Consider the following 18,107-nt stretch of genomic DNA (forward strand, 5'->3'; position numbering starts at 1 on the left):
TTTTTAAAACTCGTCTCTGTATTTAAAGGGATTAAGAAGAGATACTTGAAATAACTTAGACGGGTCCCGAGAGTCCAGCATTATGTAGACAGCCATGTGTTGGCTCCCATGGGCTGTCTAACCATGATGTAAATGTTGGGGAGTCGGGGGTGGGGGGTGCAGTTAGAGGTACTCTTTAAAGTTTCGACATTTATTCCAAACTTTTGGGACTTCCAAGATATCTTCTTTTCAAATCAAAAACTCTTTCCAAGTATGTCTTCGTTTAGCCAGAATAAGTATCTTTAACATCATTTCAGAAACCAAAAGAAAACCAGCACAAAAATAGATGAGCCTCTGGTCAGGGTTCTCCTTCCTCCCCAGCAGGCTCCTGGCTGAAGTACCAGGTCTCATGCGCTCTGGCGAAGCCCGTCGGGTCTGTGGGCAGGAGAGAGCAGACCCCGTCTGCCAGGGGGTACTCCTCCCCAGTCGGCACCTTCTCTCATCTGCTCAAGGGACATCACATACAGCTCGTTTGACTTCTAGAAGCTGAGTGGAAGTCGCATGATGTGTAAGACATCAAGATCCTAAAAGGATACCATCCTTTCTGGCCCTAAATAAGCTAGTCTGTAAACTAGAATGCCAGGAAAAGAATGTATTGAATTCCAGTATTATTCTCTCAGAGAAATACATCCGACAAAACTATAGGCTTTGTTTTCTAAAACAACATGCAAGCTTCTGTGTCCAGATTTGCACCCACATACTGGGCTGGGGTCTGGTTGTTGCAGGGTGGCTGATCTGAGGGAAGACTCTCCTACTTCTGGGAGGAAAGTGGTCTATCTTGACGGATCCCGGCATCTCCAGCTATACAATAAGTAGAAGAGCGTCCTCCTAGACTGAGGACCAGGATCCCCTTGTACCGAGAGCCCCCACCTCCAGCTTCGGGCAGGTGAGGAAAGCAGCTGAGGAACAGAAGAGAGCAAGCTGAAACAGCACAGGGAAGATGAAGGCCTCCTTCCAGGGTCCGGAAGTCACAGAACTCTCTCTCAGTAGAGGAGTGGCCAGAAGTGTGGCCCTTTCTCTGGGACGCTGTGCTGCTCCTAAGGGATTAGCCCGTAGTGACATGTGAGGGTGCCCCCATGTACCCGTCAGAGAGTGGGAAAGCACGTGGCAGAACAGTGCGTGCTATAATCTTCATCTGTGTCAACAAGTACGCCATGCTTAGGAAGAATTCTGAAAGACTACAAAACAAGCTGTCAGGAGTGCTAATTACCCTAGAAAAGGGACCTTCACCTTCTACCTTCTGCACTGTTTTAATTTTTGCCAAAATAAGTATGGATTACCTTTGACATTTCAGAAAATACAATCAAGAAAAATTAGATGAAACAAAAAGAGTTCAGAAAAGGTAGCTCTCACTACTCTTTCTCCCTTATTGTATTTTTTGAAAACAATACAAATGAGGGGCGCCCGGGTGGCTCAGTCATTAAGCATCTGCCTTTAGCTCAGGTCATGATCCTAGAGTCCCAGGATTGAGCCCCGCGTCAATGCTTCTCCCTCTGCCCCCACCCTGCTCGTGTGTTCTTTCTCTCTCTCTCAAATAAATGGATAAAATCTTAAAAAAAAAAAAATACAAGGGAGAGAACAATCTCATTCACCAGGATCGTGTAGCCTTCGCATCCCTAGGAGTGCTGGGCAAATAAGAGTTAAGCCATAGCCATTCTGGTGAGTAGAGCACCTTTTTTGCTGGAGCATATTTCCAACAATGTTACCCACCTGAGAAAAATATGTATTTTTTCCAAGCGACAGACAAAAGCTACTGAGAACAAATTACATCTGCCCTTGTAACAAGCTTCATTCTCTTTGTTTATGTTTACAAAATGTTATGGAGATGCAAAGGGCACGCTCTAAAACGCAGATTGTTATTAAGAGAAACAAAAACAGAGAGTCTTCAATGAGTTGTAGCTGGCAATAATGTTGACACCAGTGTGGGGAACTCAAATCTCACAAGTTTGGGGTTGTTGGGTTTTTTTTTTTTGTTTTTGTTTTTTTTTTTTAAAGAGAAAGGCTTAGGCCACAGATGAGTTTCTAAATTTAAACCTCCATCCCCAGAGACAGTCTTCTAGCTGCTGATTCAGTTTCATCTCCTGAAAACAGGGTCTTGGATAGGATTCTGCTGGGGCAGTGAGGATACCTGCTACAGTTCCAGCTGTGGTTTTTTTATTTCCTAGTTTGCCTTGGGACACTCTCTCTCTATCATTTTCCCTGAACAGAAACCATTTGGAGAGGAAGTACAACAGCATTCATTAAATGCTGTCTGCTCTTCAAGGGCAAGATGTTGTTGTCAAGTTCAGTAGGAAAAGGGAAAGTGGAATCTAAAACATGCTCGTTGTGATGAAAGAAGTTGGAAATGGATCCTGAAACAGATCGACAAACCACGTTGTTGAGCTGTTAGCACACAATACGACAATAAAACTCTGCTAGCTGGTTGCCACTCGACCAGCTTGCCACAGCCACCAGAGGTGGGCACACCTCCTGCTGTCACCGCCAGGGGTGTCGGTGCCCCACCTGCACGTGGCTGTTGTAACTGCCACAGAAGTCCCATCATTTAAGTAGATGTTAAGCAAACTGAAAATATAGGAGCTTAGTTTTTTTAATGTAGTGATTTCTATGAAAATTAAGTCAAAAGTTTTAGAAAGACTTTAGGGAGGCAAATTGCTTTTTAAAAAATACAGCTAAACTGCACGTGGATACAACTCTAAAAGATTTTAGATTTTAGAGATGAAACGTTCTGCACGCAGCTTGCTTTGAAGGTCTCCCAACACTCTGTGTCACTTTGAAGACACCGGAAGGAATGTAAGTAAGAATTTATACAGGCAAACAAAAGGGGTATTAATCATCGGGTCTATAAAACTCCAAGAAAAGGCCTTGACTCTACAACACAAATGCACATTTATGTACGTTTAACCGAAATGTCAAAGTATATGTGAAACATTTCCATGAGAGAAGAGGCCTTCTATGATGTAATATGAAGAAACACTCCATTCGTCCCACTCTTGAAAGTCACCTAAAAAATCTCTCTGCCTTAATGGGATGCATGTCAGATAAGGAGGCCTAATCGCTGGGCTTGACCCACAAAGTACACACTAGGCCTGAAGCTCTCCCCAACTCTGCAGGCCTCCTGGACGCTTCCCTCTCGTCTAGATGAATTTTGTGACTTCCAACTCAACACGTCGGATATCGAACCTCTTCCCTGCCCCGTCAACACTGCTTCTCCTGCTGGGGTCCTCTAGTGTCTTTCACTGGCCCACCCAGGCTTTCTACCTCAAAACCTCAGGCAGGTTGGATTGCAGCCTGCCCTCCTTTGCCCTCCTCGTCAAATTTTTCTTCCACGCTATTGCCACCAGTATTTCTTTACTTCACTCCCTCTATCAAGACCCTCATATAGACACTGTAATAGCCTTGAAAGGGCTTCCCCACTTCCAGGCACTCCTTCTCTAGCACAAAGAAATCCCCACGCCTCTGCTCAAACTCCTAGCCTGATATTTAAAGACTGCTATAAGCTGGCTCAAATCCTAATATTATCACCAGTCTTTTCCAAGCAGCCTCTATATTCTAACCAAACGGAAATCAATGCTCCCCCTTGTATTTACCTCTGTTTCCTTATCTATGCCCTCTCCATCTGGAATACCCCTTATTTTTATATATTCCCTGTGGTTAAACTTCTGTCCAATCTGTAGGGAGCATCTCAAATGCCATCTCCCCTGGAAGCCTTCCCTGACCACCCAGCTAGAAGCTGCCTCTACATCCCAGAGTTCATGACACTGATGCGTCAAACCATTTTCTACAGGTATTTATCATTTTCCACCTATATGAGAATCATTCATCTCCTAGTTTCAACCAAAAGCTACAGTGGCAGTGTTTTGCAAAGCGCATTTCACAAAAGAATAGAGAAGATAGTAGACCAGTAAGAAGCTGGGCAGTAAGTTTGAAAATGCTGCCTACTCTCATTCTCACCTTCGAAATTGCAGTGGGGACGGGGGAAATGGATGTGTATGAGAAATGTCATAAGGGTGGGATTGTCAGGGCTTGATAACTGAAGGCTGTGTGGAGTGTGACGGCAAGTGACGTAGACAGGCCTCGAATTTCTGGCTCGGGCATCTGGGAGATGCCACTCAAGGAGAGGGCAAGAGGAGAGAGTGCAGATGTGGGGTATCCAGCAACATGTGTGGTCTGCAATGGCTGAACTGAAGCCCTTAGCGGAGAGGGAGTAAGAAAATAAAAGGCCAAACCTATGGCTCTTGCAGTTCTCGTATTCCTTGAATACTTCCCAGGTTTTGCTGCTGTTTTGTCCAACATCTTTCTCCTCAAAACTCTCCCCTCCTCTCCCTGGATGGCCCTGTCTTCTCTCATCCTGCTTCTTACTCTGCTAGTTCTGTCACTAATGCCTTTTCTTCCTCCCTCTCCACAGAATATCTAAATGGCTGCATCCCAAAGCCCTCTCCTCTGCACTCTGCACTCTCCCTTTGGTAGCCTTGTCCATTCCCTGGGCCTTGATGAAAACAGCAACAAAAATAATTTCTCCTCAGTCCTAACTATTCTATTTTCTGCTAGAGATTTCCACCTGGATGCTTTGAGGTCTCCTTGAATGCGTCACATGCAGAATGGAACTCACTCTTCACCCCCAAACCCTTCCTGCCTCTTCCCTTCCTCCTCTAAGGGGCCTCACATCTGCCCTCATTCCTCCTGCCACTGCATTTGCTCCCACATCGCTTCTCACCAGGCCTCCCTTTGCCCAGTCTCCCTCCTCTTGGATCCTCTCTGAGCACTGTAGCCCATGAACTCTCTAAAACACTTGTCCATAGGCTACTAAAAAAAATTTGATGGTTTTCTGTTGGAAAACCCAACTTTTCAGATACTATACAGGTTTATTATAGCCTCAGTCTGTCTTATTGTCTGCTGCACTGCCCAACCAAGTCAAATCACTCACCATTCCCCTAATACGTCCTCTACTTTCCCACCTCCAAGCCTTTCACTCTTGTTATTCTCTTTGCCAAGAATGCTCTTCCTGAATCTCTGCCTATGGAAACTCTACAAGACTCAATTAAAATGCCTCCTCCCTCATGAAAGCTTCTCTAATCATTTCAAATGGAAGAAGTCGCCTTTCCTCCATGATATCCCACATGATTTACTTGGATCACTTTGGTGTCATTTATTATGCATTGCCTTATGTTAAGGTAATTTATGGGGACGTCTTTGCTCCCTTTTCATACTGTAACCTCCTCGTGCAATAATTCTATCTTATTCACCATGGTAGTGAAAAGAGCACCCTTCTGGGAGTTGGGAGACTTGAATTTTAGTCATTGCTCTATGCTGATGAGCCTTGTGACCTGGGGTAGTTTAACTCACTATGGAACAGAACTTTGTAGTCAATGTATCAGTCTGAGTCCAGAGGAGAGAAGACAGGAGAGGAGAGGAGAGGGAGGGGCAGTGACTTTCAAGGACCTGGAGTTGGCACTAGGTTAAAAAAAAAATTATATTTGAATTATATATTTCACCATTTCCTAATGAATGATTCATATAAATTATCATCTGATGACATTGAGGGAAAAAATCCAATTTCTGGGGTTGTCCTTATAGCACACAGTCTTTTTCCTCAAGTTGCTTGCTTTCTGGCACTTCTTCTTCTCTAACGAAAGGAAATTTCCAACCCCAAGACAGGCTCTGTTCTTAAAATTTCCTGGTAAGTTACCGCGAAACCTGCTAAAGCACTTCCCTGTGGAAATGGAAGTACCAATCATGGTAGGATACCATGGATGGGATACCAAGCTGGCCTGTAAATGCCATTTTGCCCAGCGTGCACCCGAGTCAGGGTCGCAGCCGCTGTCACTGTGGGCATACCTGATCCACAGCTGACTTGCCCCTCTGGTTCCCAGCCCTTGAGATCCTGATGTGGGAGCCACGGGAATATCGCGGGGCTGGAGGGTGAGGAAGTTAACTATATTTTTAGAGAATCTGGGGAACTGAAAGAGGAGAAAGAAGAAAACTTGAGACAATTAGAAGTAGTGTAGGTTAGATTTTTCAAAAGCCAAATGACTAATCAGCTGTTTGTTCTTCTACTCACTACCCCCTCCTAATGTACATTCCAGGGTGAGGCCCTTCACCCCACTGCCTCAGAGTTGCTCTGCCTCCGTCCCATCGGCCAGCTGGGCCTGAGAATTCTTTGTCGTGGGGACTGTCCCTTGCCCTGTGCAATGTGTAGCTGCATCCCTGGCCTCTAGTCACTCAACCCAGCAGCACCCACCTCTTCACCAGGTATGACAATTAAAAATGTCTCCAGGCATTGCCAAATGTCCCCCGAGGGGCAAAGTCATCCACTGTTGAAAACGCTGCACCAAACGGACCAGCAGAGGTTCTGGAACATTGTATGCTTCAGAAGCACATAGTGAGCGTGTTAAAAACACAGGTTTCTGGGCCCCAGCCTCAGAGATTCTGATCCAATAACTTCAGGAAGGGGCTGGGAGTCTGCATTTTTTTTTTTTTTTAAGATTTTACTTATTTATTTGACAGAGAGAGAGCCAGCGAAAGAGGGAACACAAGCAGGGGGAGTGGGAGAGGAAGAAGCAGACTCCCAGTGGAGCAGGGAGCCCGATGTGGGGCTCAATCCCAGGACTCCGGGATCATGCCCTGAGCCAAAGGCAGACCCTTAACGGCTGAGCCACCCAGACGCCCCAGCAAGTCTGCATTTTTGACAAACGTTTTTAACTGCTATCAGTGGCCCTCAGGGAATTTTGGGAAATACTACAATAAAGATTCAAGGAAGTAAAGAGACATCTTTCCAAAATGCAAGTTTTCACTCTGCTGCACTGAGGGAAGAGGGAAGCCGACCAGTGGGGGATAGCAGGCAACTGAAGAGAGGCAGGCAGGCCAGCCCTGGGGAGCACCACAGGGAGGCTTAGGGAGGGAAGGTCTGCCAGGGCAGCACTGCTGGGAGGATGCCAAGGGGACGCGGTGAAACACCAAAGTCAAATTTAGCCTATTTCAATGCATTTTTGCCCAAAAGCACTCTTGGCCCTTTGGAAGTTTGTTTTCCTCCCTCTACCTGGGACCTATTATGTGGATAGGCTCTGTCCTAAGCTTTATATATATATTTTTCCATTTAATCCTCTCTCTCACCATAGGAGAAAGCTTATCAACTTTTAACATTATTTCTCTGGAAAAATTCATTGTCTCAAAGAACTGACTACAAACTAACTTTTGACTCACATCTTCACAAAATAGGGATGGCCTGTGCCAGTCCTGGAGCTCGGAGCTCCACTATCTTTAAAAAAACTTTGCAGCTTGGCTGGAATGGGCAAAGGCTCTCTGAGCTGGAAAGGCAACGTGTCTCTCATGGGCTCATCCAGCCCCCAGGACTCTCCCATCACGTAAGGAAATCCTGGTATGTTGCCTAAGAAGACATTCTCAGCTTCTCTCCTAGATAATTCCACATTAGAAAATGAAAGACTAAAGGCTTATGAGTACCTTCCCACTCTGATGCCACAAGTGGGTATGCAAATCCAGTCACCTTGGGGGGAGGGCAGACCGGTGATGTAAGTGAGTGAAACTAGGCAGGCCGGTGGCTCTCTGGCCGTTTGCTGACATGCAGAATGACCTGTCCAAGGCTGTCGCCTCTTCTGAGAAGCCAGAAATCTAGAGTTTTATGTGGAATTTGTAAACATTCTCAACTAAACCAAAAAAAAAAAAAAAATCTTTCTTCTAATTTGACCAAACAAAACATGCATTAAACTGTTGGTTTATGACTTCCGTGCTCCAGATTCTTCTCTGGGTAGTACTACCTGTACCGTGCATTCTTTCTCCACTCTTTCTGCCTCCCCTCCTCCCCCTCCCTCCCTCTCTCAATCCGCTCAACCTCCCACAGGCAGTATAATTTCCAACTCCTCCCAAGAAACTTCAGCCTCATTTTCCATCAGAACCCTTGACTGTCGGGGCGCCTGGGTGGCTCAGTCGTTAAGCGTCTGCCTTCGGCTCAGAGCGTGATCCCAGCGTTCTGCAATCGAGCCCCACATCAGGCTCCTCCGATGGGAAGCTGCTTTTTCCTCTCCCACTCCCCCTGCTTGTGTTCCCTCTCTCACTGGCTGTCTCTCTCTCTCTGTCAAATAAATAAATAAAATCTTAAAAAAAAAAAAAAAAAAAGAACCCTTGACTGTCAATGTCTGACCCTGACAAATCGGGGCGACTCTTTAAACTCCCTTCCATCTTTGCCCAGCCTCTATAGGTGGGCTGTGCTTTCTTTCCCTCGTGCCCTTCTGCTGTGCCCTCCCTTGATCAGCAACCCCTCTGTTTGCTGGCTGCTTCTGGATTTCCCATTAACTTGCTTAAGCCATCTGCCCTCCCTGTCCTTCAGGGGCAGTGATGGGAAGAGGATGGGCAGCTGATACTGGGGGGTCTCTGAGCATTCCAGACCCTCAAACTGCATTCTGGCCAAGCCCCAGGGAAGTGGCAAGTCTTACCAAGGGGAATAGCTAGAAGGGTAGCTAGGGAGGCTGGATTCTCATCAAGGGGCTCTCAGAATGGGTAAGGATTCTAGTGTGCAAACGGAGGTCTAGACACAGGAGTGCCTCCTGTCTGTAGGGGACTATCAGTATCCTATACAATGAACTGAAGGTCAGAGGCCTTTCCTCATTTAGGGGTGCAAAATAAGCCTCCTGATTCACTATGTGATCATGATTAGAGGTTGGGAGATGAATAATGACCAAAATTGAAATTACTGTCAGCCGAGCAAGCAAGGGCTTGGTGTCAGATTTCATGATTTTTCAAATATATTTGTAATGACATTTCTTGTACACCCGAGTTTATGGTTACAAATTTATACTTGCTTGTCATCATTGCTATGACATCGACAAGTTTCATATGATTTCAGTCAATGTTCTCAATCAAAACTCCAGTTCTCAGAAGCCTCCTGACTTTTCCAAATACCCGCTTGCTAAACTCTCCTGTTTCAGATACACTCTTTTCACGTAACGGCTATTTGCGGGCAGCTCTAAGGCCTGCATCTTTTGGTAACCTTGACCTTGATGCTTTCACACAAATCTGACCAGACCTCCCTCACTCTGCCTCCACTGCCCCCCACCCCTCACTGAGCTCTGAAGCTAGTATCTTTTAGGAGAGAGGGGACCTCATACCCCTGCTGCTGGGGAGGGGGGTGTGGAATGGCCTTGCCTCCTGGGCAGTGTGCGGCATTTAGACCACTCTTCCGGTGATGGGACTGTCATACTGGGAAACCGGGTTGATTCAATCACTCCATGTGATAACATGGTACTGGCTTTAGAGTAATATGAACATGGCAGTGAGGGAAGAAGCTAAAATAGGGAAGCAATCCCCAAAAGCTGTGGAAGAGGAATTCACGGATGCCAGTTCACGCACGCCGTACAAGCCCTGGTCCCACACCGACGTGTCACCACGCACAGGGACCGCCTTCAACAAAAAGGTAAAAAAGCCAAGGCATTTGGGGCTCCTTTCCACTCTACCTCGCTTTTTCCTTCTCATTGCTTTGGGAAGACAATTTTTCTATTAGAAAACAAAGTTTTCATTCTGGTCTTCTTAAACAAAAGCACACACACAGAGATTTCATCAATAGAGACCTTTGGCATAGCACGTTTAGTTCAGGGGTGAGGACAGGTGAAGCAAGACGGAGGTACAAAAGAGTGCTGTACACAGAACTGGGAGTTCTCGTCTGGGCCCCACCATTAGAAGCTGTGCAGCTTCGGGCAAGTTACTTCCTATCTCTGAGCCTCCGTTTCCTCAACTGTCAAATGAAGGTTTTGAACTTGGGGAACTAAGACTCTCTCTTCCAGTTAATGTTCTAGTGGTTGGGGGTGAGAAGCACTGGACAGATCAGAGGATGTGTGAAGGTTGAAAGGGAATAACGGGGGCAGTGCCTGGGCAGTTCAGTTGGTTTGATTTTAACTCAGATCATGATCTCAGGGTCATGGGATGGAGCACAGTGTCGTGCTCTGTGCTGGGCATGGAGCCTGCTTAGGATTCCTCTCCCTCTCCCTCTGGCCCTTCCCCTGCAAGTGCACTTTCTCTCTCTCCCAAAATAAATAGATAGATAGATAATCTTTTTAAAAACATAAATAAATTTTAAAAAACAAATAAGGGGACTAATGGGAACAACAGGTCAAATCTGCCAGGATTTTTCTAAATTCTAGCAGAATCTACTTTTACATTCACTCCAAGAAAGAAACAGGAAGAAAAATATGACACCCTCAATGACAAATTGTCAGTTTTAGATGGAAGTATTTCCTCCCACCCGTATGACCGCCCTTCTAACCACGGATAACTTAGAAAAGAGGGAAAGACGCAGAGGCAGAAAGCCATCTGTTACCTGTGAGGGCCTGACCCACACCACTCAGGTCTGCCTTTATTTTGCATAAATCGTGGGATTGTCCCTTCAGGGGTTTCCCAGAGTTATAAATCTCCCTCTTTCAAGGTTAGGGTTACTAGACTGTCCCTTTGTGTGTGGGGTCTTTTTCTCTTAGCACTTTTGTCCAGAGAGAATAGAGAAGGGTTAACTCCTGCTGTTCCTACAATCCTCAGGTTGGCTGGCTAGACCACGTGAGCTATGATCCTGGCCCCCATCACTCACCCTGGTCTGCTCCCTGGACTGGCCTGCCCTCCACTCCTCCCTGGCATCCTACACTTGGATGTTTTTCCACGACCTGACTCCTTCCACACCGACTGTCTAGAACTGAGCACCTGTGCCCCGGCCAGTACAACACACCCCTTTCTGCTTTACTGGTGAAGCCAGTTCAGTGTTGGTAAGAGGGTGCTAAAGACATTTCTTCTCCTCTCTATTAACACAAAGTTGTTAAAAATGATTTCCTTTAGGAAACTGTCATGAATCCATTTTCGAAGCAAAAGAGATCCTAATAGACCAATGGGAAAGGAGACCTGGAGTCTCAGGATCTTAGGCAGCATTTTGCTCAAATCTCTTATTTTGAATATGAGAAAATGAGGCCCAGAGGGTTCAAGTCATTGATGAAATGACTCAAGTAGGTCGCACAGCTGATTAGCACCAGAGCCATTACTTTAATGCAGATCTCATAAGTCCTAGGTCCGTGCTGTCCTGTGTGAAAGACACTTGAGGTAGCCAGAACATCATGGTACCATGGACTATTATCTAGTTTACAAAACAGACAATAGACAACACCAGTCTATTGGCTCAGTAATAAGCCATAACATTGGACAAGGAAGGATGGATGGTTAAGAGTAAGCTGTGAGATTGACAAAGGAAGTAAATAAAATTCCTCAACCTGAATTCATATTTGCCCACAAAGCTGATGAGCCCAATACCCAAGAACACTTACGTGGGCAAACACACTGCAGTAAGTGTTCTTGGGGACTGTCATGGTTTGAACTACAACCCCCTCAAAATCAACTTGAAGTCTTAACCCCCAGGATCTATGAATGTGACTTTATTTAGAAGCAGATATAATCAAGTTAAGATGAGGTCATATTGGACCAATGTGGACTCAAGTCCAATGACTCGTATCTTTATAAGAAGAGGGAAATTTAGACACGGTCACATCGGCAAGGAAGCCACGCAAAGACAGAGGCAGAGATTGAAGTGATGCTTCCCCAAGCCAAGAAATACCAAGGATTGTTGGCAACCACCCGAAGCTGGAGGAAGCAAGACAGGATCCTCTCCTCGAGCCTTCAAAGAGAGCACAACCCTGCCAATACCTAAATTCCAGACTTCTGGCCTCCAGAATTGGGAGAGAATAGACTTCTGCGGTGTAAGCCACCTGGTTTGAGGTATTTGCCATGGCAGCCCTAGCAAACTAACACAATCTGGGGAAATCACCGAAGTGAGGAGAATGAAATCATGCAAATACACCCAACGAGGCAAGGTCTATGGGTCGGTCCCGTAAGAAAGCTGTCCTGCCCGGTGTGGTCCTTCATCTGTGGCACTCCCGTTCACAGACTTCCAGGACTGCCTGCCTTGCTCTAACGTGGAGCGAGAGGGTGGGAAGAAGACGAGCACCGGAGGAAGACAAACCTTGATCTTGAACCCCGTCTGCTATTCGCTTAGGTTGGCAAGCGCGGGGTAGAGAACATACTTCGGCGGGCTCGGTGTCATCGTTTGGAGAAGGCAGCCCCCCTTGGAGAGCTATTGTCAGACCTGCCGCACTGGCCTGTGGCAGCTCCCGCCACAGCTGCTCTCTTCGCCTCTGCTTTATTTAGCTTTCAACTAAATTGTCAGCAATTTGGGGGGTGGGAACGGGAACGAAGGTCTTAAACACCTCCCGTATGATGAAAGGAGCTGGAGTCATTAAATGGGGGGCTTCAAGGCCATACAGACCAATCCTCTCATTCTAGAGATGACAGCACTGGTCACGTTGTCTGTTTTCCATACTCACCACAGATGGTGTTGGGCAACTGAGAGACCCCTGAGTGAATGTTCGGTGATGGATAAAGTGACTTGGGCTTGTAAAGAAATGAGACTTAATCTTGTGGTGGGAACAAAAGTCACTATATGGCACCATGTCACTGCTTTGCTCAGACCAGGGTCTGGCTGTACCACTTCTGCCTTGGCGTCTCTCAAAGAATGGCTTGCTGGCCTACCTTCCCTGAAAGATCTTCAGAGGGTTCAAGGTCTGAGCTTAAACGAAAGTGACTCAAAATTAGGTGCTCAGAACTTATAAAACATTTTCAGCTGTGTAACTGATTCTGTATTATAAGACCAAAGGAACAGTCAATTAAAAAAAAAAGATATTTAGGGGCATCTGGGTGGCTCGGTTGAGTGTCTGACTCTTGGTCTTGGCTCAGGTCCTGATCTCAGGGTCTTGAGATGAGAGCCCTGAGGGCTTCCCGCTCAGCAGGGAGTCTGCTTAAAGATTCTCGCCCTCTGCCCCTCCCCCCACTCACCCTTGCAGGCTCGCTCTCTGTTTCTCTGTCTCCCTTTCTCTCTCTCTCTCAAATAAATAAATAAATCTTTAATTAAAAAAAGATATTTAACCCAAAGTCAAATCTAACTTAGAGTAGAAGGCAAATACAGCTCCTATTATAACGATAAAAGATGCATAAAATAAAATAAAGAGTAACTATAACTCTGTCATTTTGCCCCAAAAGGAATGCAATACCTTCCATTTCTGCCCAAGCAACTGCTGTTCTTACTTCCCCTGTTTTATTGCTCTCCCCAGCGCTTAGTACATGTGACATATTGTTTTTACTTGTTTATTCAGTCAGGGCCCATCTCCACTCACGAGAATGTGAGTTCTACGGGGTCTCGGACCTGTTCTCTTTTATTCACTGGTGTAGCCCCAGGGCCTGGAACAGTTCCAGTCATAAAATTGGTTCCCAATACATATTTGTTGAATAAATGGGTGAATGAATAAACCAATAAGTGTGGGCAGGGAGAGAAGTCACATGATGTGCATAAGGAAATAGAAGATGTGGCTACCTTTTGTCTACAAAAGTTACTTTTGTGTCCACTAGCCATCAGGAATCTCTCTCGCACTTCTCTGCTCTGATTCCATCATCACTAAGCAACTTTTGGTTTATTTATTTTTTTAAAGATTTTATTTATTTATTCGAGAGAGAGGGAGCGAACAGGAGGAGGGGCAAGAGGGGAGGGGGAGACTGTCAAGCAGACTCCACACTGAGCACTGAGCCAGACTCAGGGCTTCTACCCACAACCCGAGGCAAAGCCAAGAGTTGGATGTTCAACCAACTGAGCCACCCAGGCGCCCCTATTCAACTTTTTTTTAAAGATTTTATTTATTTATGAGAGAGAGAGAGAGAGCAGGGGGGAGGGGCAGAGGGAGAAGGAAAAGCAGACTCCCCCACTGAGCAGGGAGCCTGAGACTAGGGGCTCCACCCCAGGACCCTGGGATCATGACCTGAGCCAAAGGCAGACGCTTAACCAACTGAGCCACCCAGGTGCCTCTAAGCGACTTTTGATTTAAATCTTCCTCTGTGCCTCTTCCTACAGATGGGCATACAGGGATCACAATTTGGGTGCACTTGGTATGATAATTTCTAACTCTAAATTAATAGGTTGGCATTGCATTTATTTTTAAATTGGTTCATATCTAAAAGAATTCTGAGGAACAGAATCTCAGCCAGAATGGAAACCTGTGGTGAAAAGAGCAAAGAATAGCACACAGGGAACTTGAGTTCTCACTCTCCCTTTGCCTCACCTGGTGGCCTTAAAAAAATCACTTCTCTGGGCTTCAGTTTCCCCACAGAGGCATTGAACCTGATAACTTCTGAGTCCCTTCCATCTTTCAAAGTTGGACTTCTATAAAAATTAACAAAGTAGGCTCTTCCATATATTCTGACCTCCTATGAGAAGTGTTAACTGGTGTCTCGTGTCGTTGTCTATTGGCAATATAGCGTGGCTCAGCTAGGGCATGGGGTCAGCGCCTTCCCTGGGGTCAGTTATCATCACCATGAAAAGACAGAAGTCCTCATTAAAAATCTAAAATGGAAACACTCCCTAGGGGAAGTGGAGGGCACACAGCAACTCTTTTCACATTCAAAATTGCACAGGTGAGTAGGTGTGGGGAGGTGGAAGGAGGTAGGAAAGGGAAGAAAAGGCAGGGCAGAGGATAGAGGATGTCTAGGTGATGGGAAGGCAGGTGCAGAGAACATGGGTTTGGAGTTGTTCATTTTCCCACTAGAGCCCGGCAGACGCTTAGGTTGACAAATGAGAATGTGCCCATGAACTTTTAGTAGATACGTGAAGCTATTTCCATTATGAGCCATGCCACTCTGGGGGAGGGCAAGAACTGAGTGTCCCATAAGTTTATCTTCCTTAGAGGCTGGATTACCCATTTGCCAAAATTGTCCCACGCCTCCTCTCCCTGTAACTCTCTCAGCGTTCATTATCTGCCCTTCCTGAGATCTTAACTGCCCATTTGTGCTAGTTCTTGGCTATCTCTCAAATTTACACCTTCATATCAGACTTCGCACCTGAGTGCTAGTCTTATATGACTGCTCACCTACAAATTAATAGCACTCAAATATCATTACTTTAAACATCATATGTCCAAAGCAAACTTCGCACGACCCCCTTCCCAACTCACTCTGCTTCTATCCCACTCCTCAAAACCTTTTACCAACACTCACCCACAACCTCCATAAACAACAATAACAAACTCACCAGTCTACCCACTGTTCGATAAATGTGCACTATCCTGCTATTTGTATCCTGAGCTGAAATGGTCTGACGGATCACCCAAGACTGTTGAGGCTTCTCGCAGAGGCTCTTGTCTTCACCTCCTTTCTCACACTTCCACCTTAATCCATGTTGCCATCCCTTCGTGCCTAAACTCTCCGAGTAGCTTACCCACTGGCCTCCCAATCTCTCATCTCTCCCTGCCCCCATCCATCTCAAATCAATTTAGGTTGACCCTTTTGAAACCACTTTCATCAAGTCACAGTTTGCCTACAAACCAAGCTTGACGGTTCTTGTTTACCGGTCACAGTGTTTACCAACTCCTCCTTTGACATTTAAGAGCTTCAGTCAACGGCTCCCTCTTCCCCAAGCTCCACATGATCTATATTTGTCGCTAGTCAACTCACATTTGTCTGAACACCAATGATGCGCCAGCCGCCCTATCACCTACCACCCTGCAGCATTCCTCTCTTCAATTAAGCCTCGCTTAGAAGACCTGCCACAGCGATACCTGCCTTCCAGACTGCTCGTTTTCTTGCCCTGCCAGGGATCTCCTCCTTTCTGCCAATCCAGATCTGATCTCTCTTCCAAGACACACCTTCTGAAGGTTTCCCATGTGAATGAATCCCTGACCACAACAGCCGTTGCCTTTTTCTGAATGCCTTCAGCACTCTCACACTAGATTTCTATCGCAAAGTATTGTTCTCTTATTATTTCACATGCATTTGTGGGTTTCCTCGACTGAAACGTGAGCTCCAGAAGAGCAGGGGCCAAATCTTTTTCTCATCTCTTACCCAGATCTGGAATAAGCAAGGGCATATATGAGGCCAGGAAGGACCGTGATTTTGCACACAGCTCGTGGACAAGGCCCACTTGCCGCAGTATAGGCAATAAAGGCGAGAGAGGTGGGGGCACCAAAGACCTAAGAGTGGCTCTTAGCACAAGCACAGACATGGCCATGCTTTGAGAAGTACCTGTTAAATGCTGAATTACATTTTAAAAAATAATTCAAGTCCCTTACACATCATGCATTCTTCTAGCACAAAAAGCCCTACAGAAATACAATGGCTGGTAGAGCCTAGCAGGTCTCAATCACTAAACGGATTTGAAATTCTTCACCCTTCTTGGCCAGAATGCCAGGTCCAGGGGGGGACAAGAAGGCACCATCTCACTGTCTCCATCAGAAGTTGGTCTTACCAGTTCATGTCCTTGAACCAAAAGTTATCTGACTTCAGTACAAGCCAGATATTCCTAGGGAAACCTGTAAGCCCAGCTCCCCTCCTCTCAGTCCAGTTACACAATGTCTTGTACAAACCTAGAACCCAGCTAGGTGGTGTGCAGCCCCTTGCAGAATGCAGGGAAGATGCCCCTTTCCCCCAGCAATTCTTAGAAGGAGCACGGAGAGGGAGACAGACTTACCCTCACATAGTAGTTCATGCCCATCCCCAACAGGTGCTGCAGAAAGTGCCTGTCCTGCCTGCTCCCTGGGGTCGGCTCCCCAGGGCCAGGAAGGGGACAGGCATCGGGAGTTAAGACAGTCGCCCTGTGCCCCACCAGGTCTGGCTGCGGCGGAGGTGCGGTCCCAGCCCTATTTAGACCGGTCTCAGGGGAAGTTGGGCTGCTGGGAGCCGGGTCCTGGCTTTCCTGGAGCTTCAGCCGGGGCACCTCTTTGGTACCCAAGCAAAAGTTTTTCAGACTCAGCAGGGTGGCTGGGTTGGCCAGCTTCACGCTGGCCATGCGAGGGATCAAGGTGCACAGTGGGGTGGGGCTGTCCTGGGACGCCAAGGTGGCATCTTCGGCCGGCAGGTGAGGTGCCAGGGTGGGGTAGGGAGGCTGAGGCGAGCCCTTGTTCCCCACCGAGCCTCCGGGGCTGCTTTCGTCCAAGGACGTGATGGACTCATTCCGAAAACGGCTGTACTTGGCCCTGTGCAGCATCCCGGGGTGCCCGAAGAGTCCTACATACAGCACAAGTCCTGCCAGGCTATCCTGACCGCGTTTTCGCATAGCCTTGGCAGTGCTGAAACAGGATACTGTTGCATAAATCGCCTCGTCTTCTGCTAGATAAGCGGAACGGAAAGCAAATGCCTCAGTGCCCCGTGCAACTCGCGGCAGCCACCTCTCCAAGTCTGCACTCTCCCTCGCCCACCTCGGCTCCCGGGCCCTTCTGGGTGACAGCCTGGGGGGAAAACGCCTCCCCAGCTGATTTCAGTCCCTCCCTGGCCCCGGCGGCAGCACTCGGTGTTCTCTCCTTGGATTCCTTGCTGGGAACGCCTGGACCCAGGCTCGCGGTGGCAGGGATCGCTCACGGCCAACTCTCAGGCACGCAACCGGGCCGAACCCCGGCCAGCCCGTCCCGCCGCATCGCCAGCGAGCAGCGCAGGAGCCTTGCAGAAATATTCAGCGCCCCCCACCCCCAGCCTTCCCTTGCACACAGGAACTTTCAAACCTGCTCCCTCCGGCTCTCACAGGGCGGGGCAATGACTGGTCTATTAACCCTTTATTTGTTCCAGTGATTGTTCATTTAAAAAAGGAAAAAAAGAAAATGTATATATGAGCCAAAGGCCCTTCAGCCTGAGTTCGTTGATTCTGGTGGCTGCCCTCTCTTGGAAGATCTTGTCTCGCATCCCGTCCGGGCCACAAGCCAGAAGTACTAGTGACGTGCGGGGCTCCGCATTATTTCATGGACTTGCGATCCCTCCGTGTTCCTCAGATCCCCTCCCAGCCTGCCCACCCTAGCTCTGAGCTTCCCTCCCTCCTGGACTCGTCTCAGAACTTCTTTCAGGAGCCGGTCGGCAGGAGAAGGCTGAGATGTGCAGGATGATGCAGAGTGTTGAAATTTTTATGAATGAACTTTGCTGAATGAATTTCTCTCTGTGTGTGCAAGCTAATAAATCCGTGAATGAAGCTGAGAATAGCCGTAATTGACTGATGGTCTCAGGGGTGCTTG

General features: G+C 47.1%; 1 protein-coding gene across 2 annotated transcripts in view; it reads right to left on the reverse strand.

Annotated features, from left to right (window-relative positions):
* Positions 1–17,858, reverse strand: part of SHC4 (SHC adaptor protein 4) — a 138,401-nt gene extending 120,543 nt beyond the window's left edge. For both annotated transcript variants that reach the window (XM_087859168.1, XM_045812157.2), the window contains exon 1: positions 16,580–17,858. In XM_087859168.1, the coding sequence (XP_087715294.1) occupies positions 16,580–17,164 (585 nt within the window). In that variant the 5' untranslated portion in view covers positions 17,165–17,858. The remainder of the gene's footprint in view (positions 1–16,579) is intronic.
* Between the last annotated feature and the right edge of the window lie 249 nt (positions 17,859–18,107).

Source organism: Ursus americanus, chromosome 36 (genome assembly GCF_024610735.1).
Source record: "Ursus americanus isolate L20-20 chromosome 36, mUrsAme1.1.p, whole genome shotgun sequence".
In the NCBI taxonomy this organism is placed as follows: Eukaryota; Metazoa; Chordata; class Mammalia; order Carnivora; family Ursidae; genus Ursus; species Ursus americanus.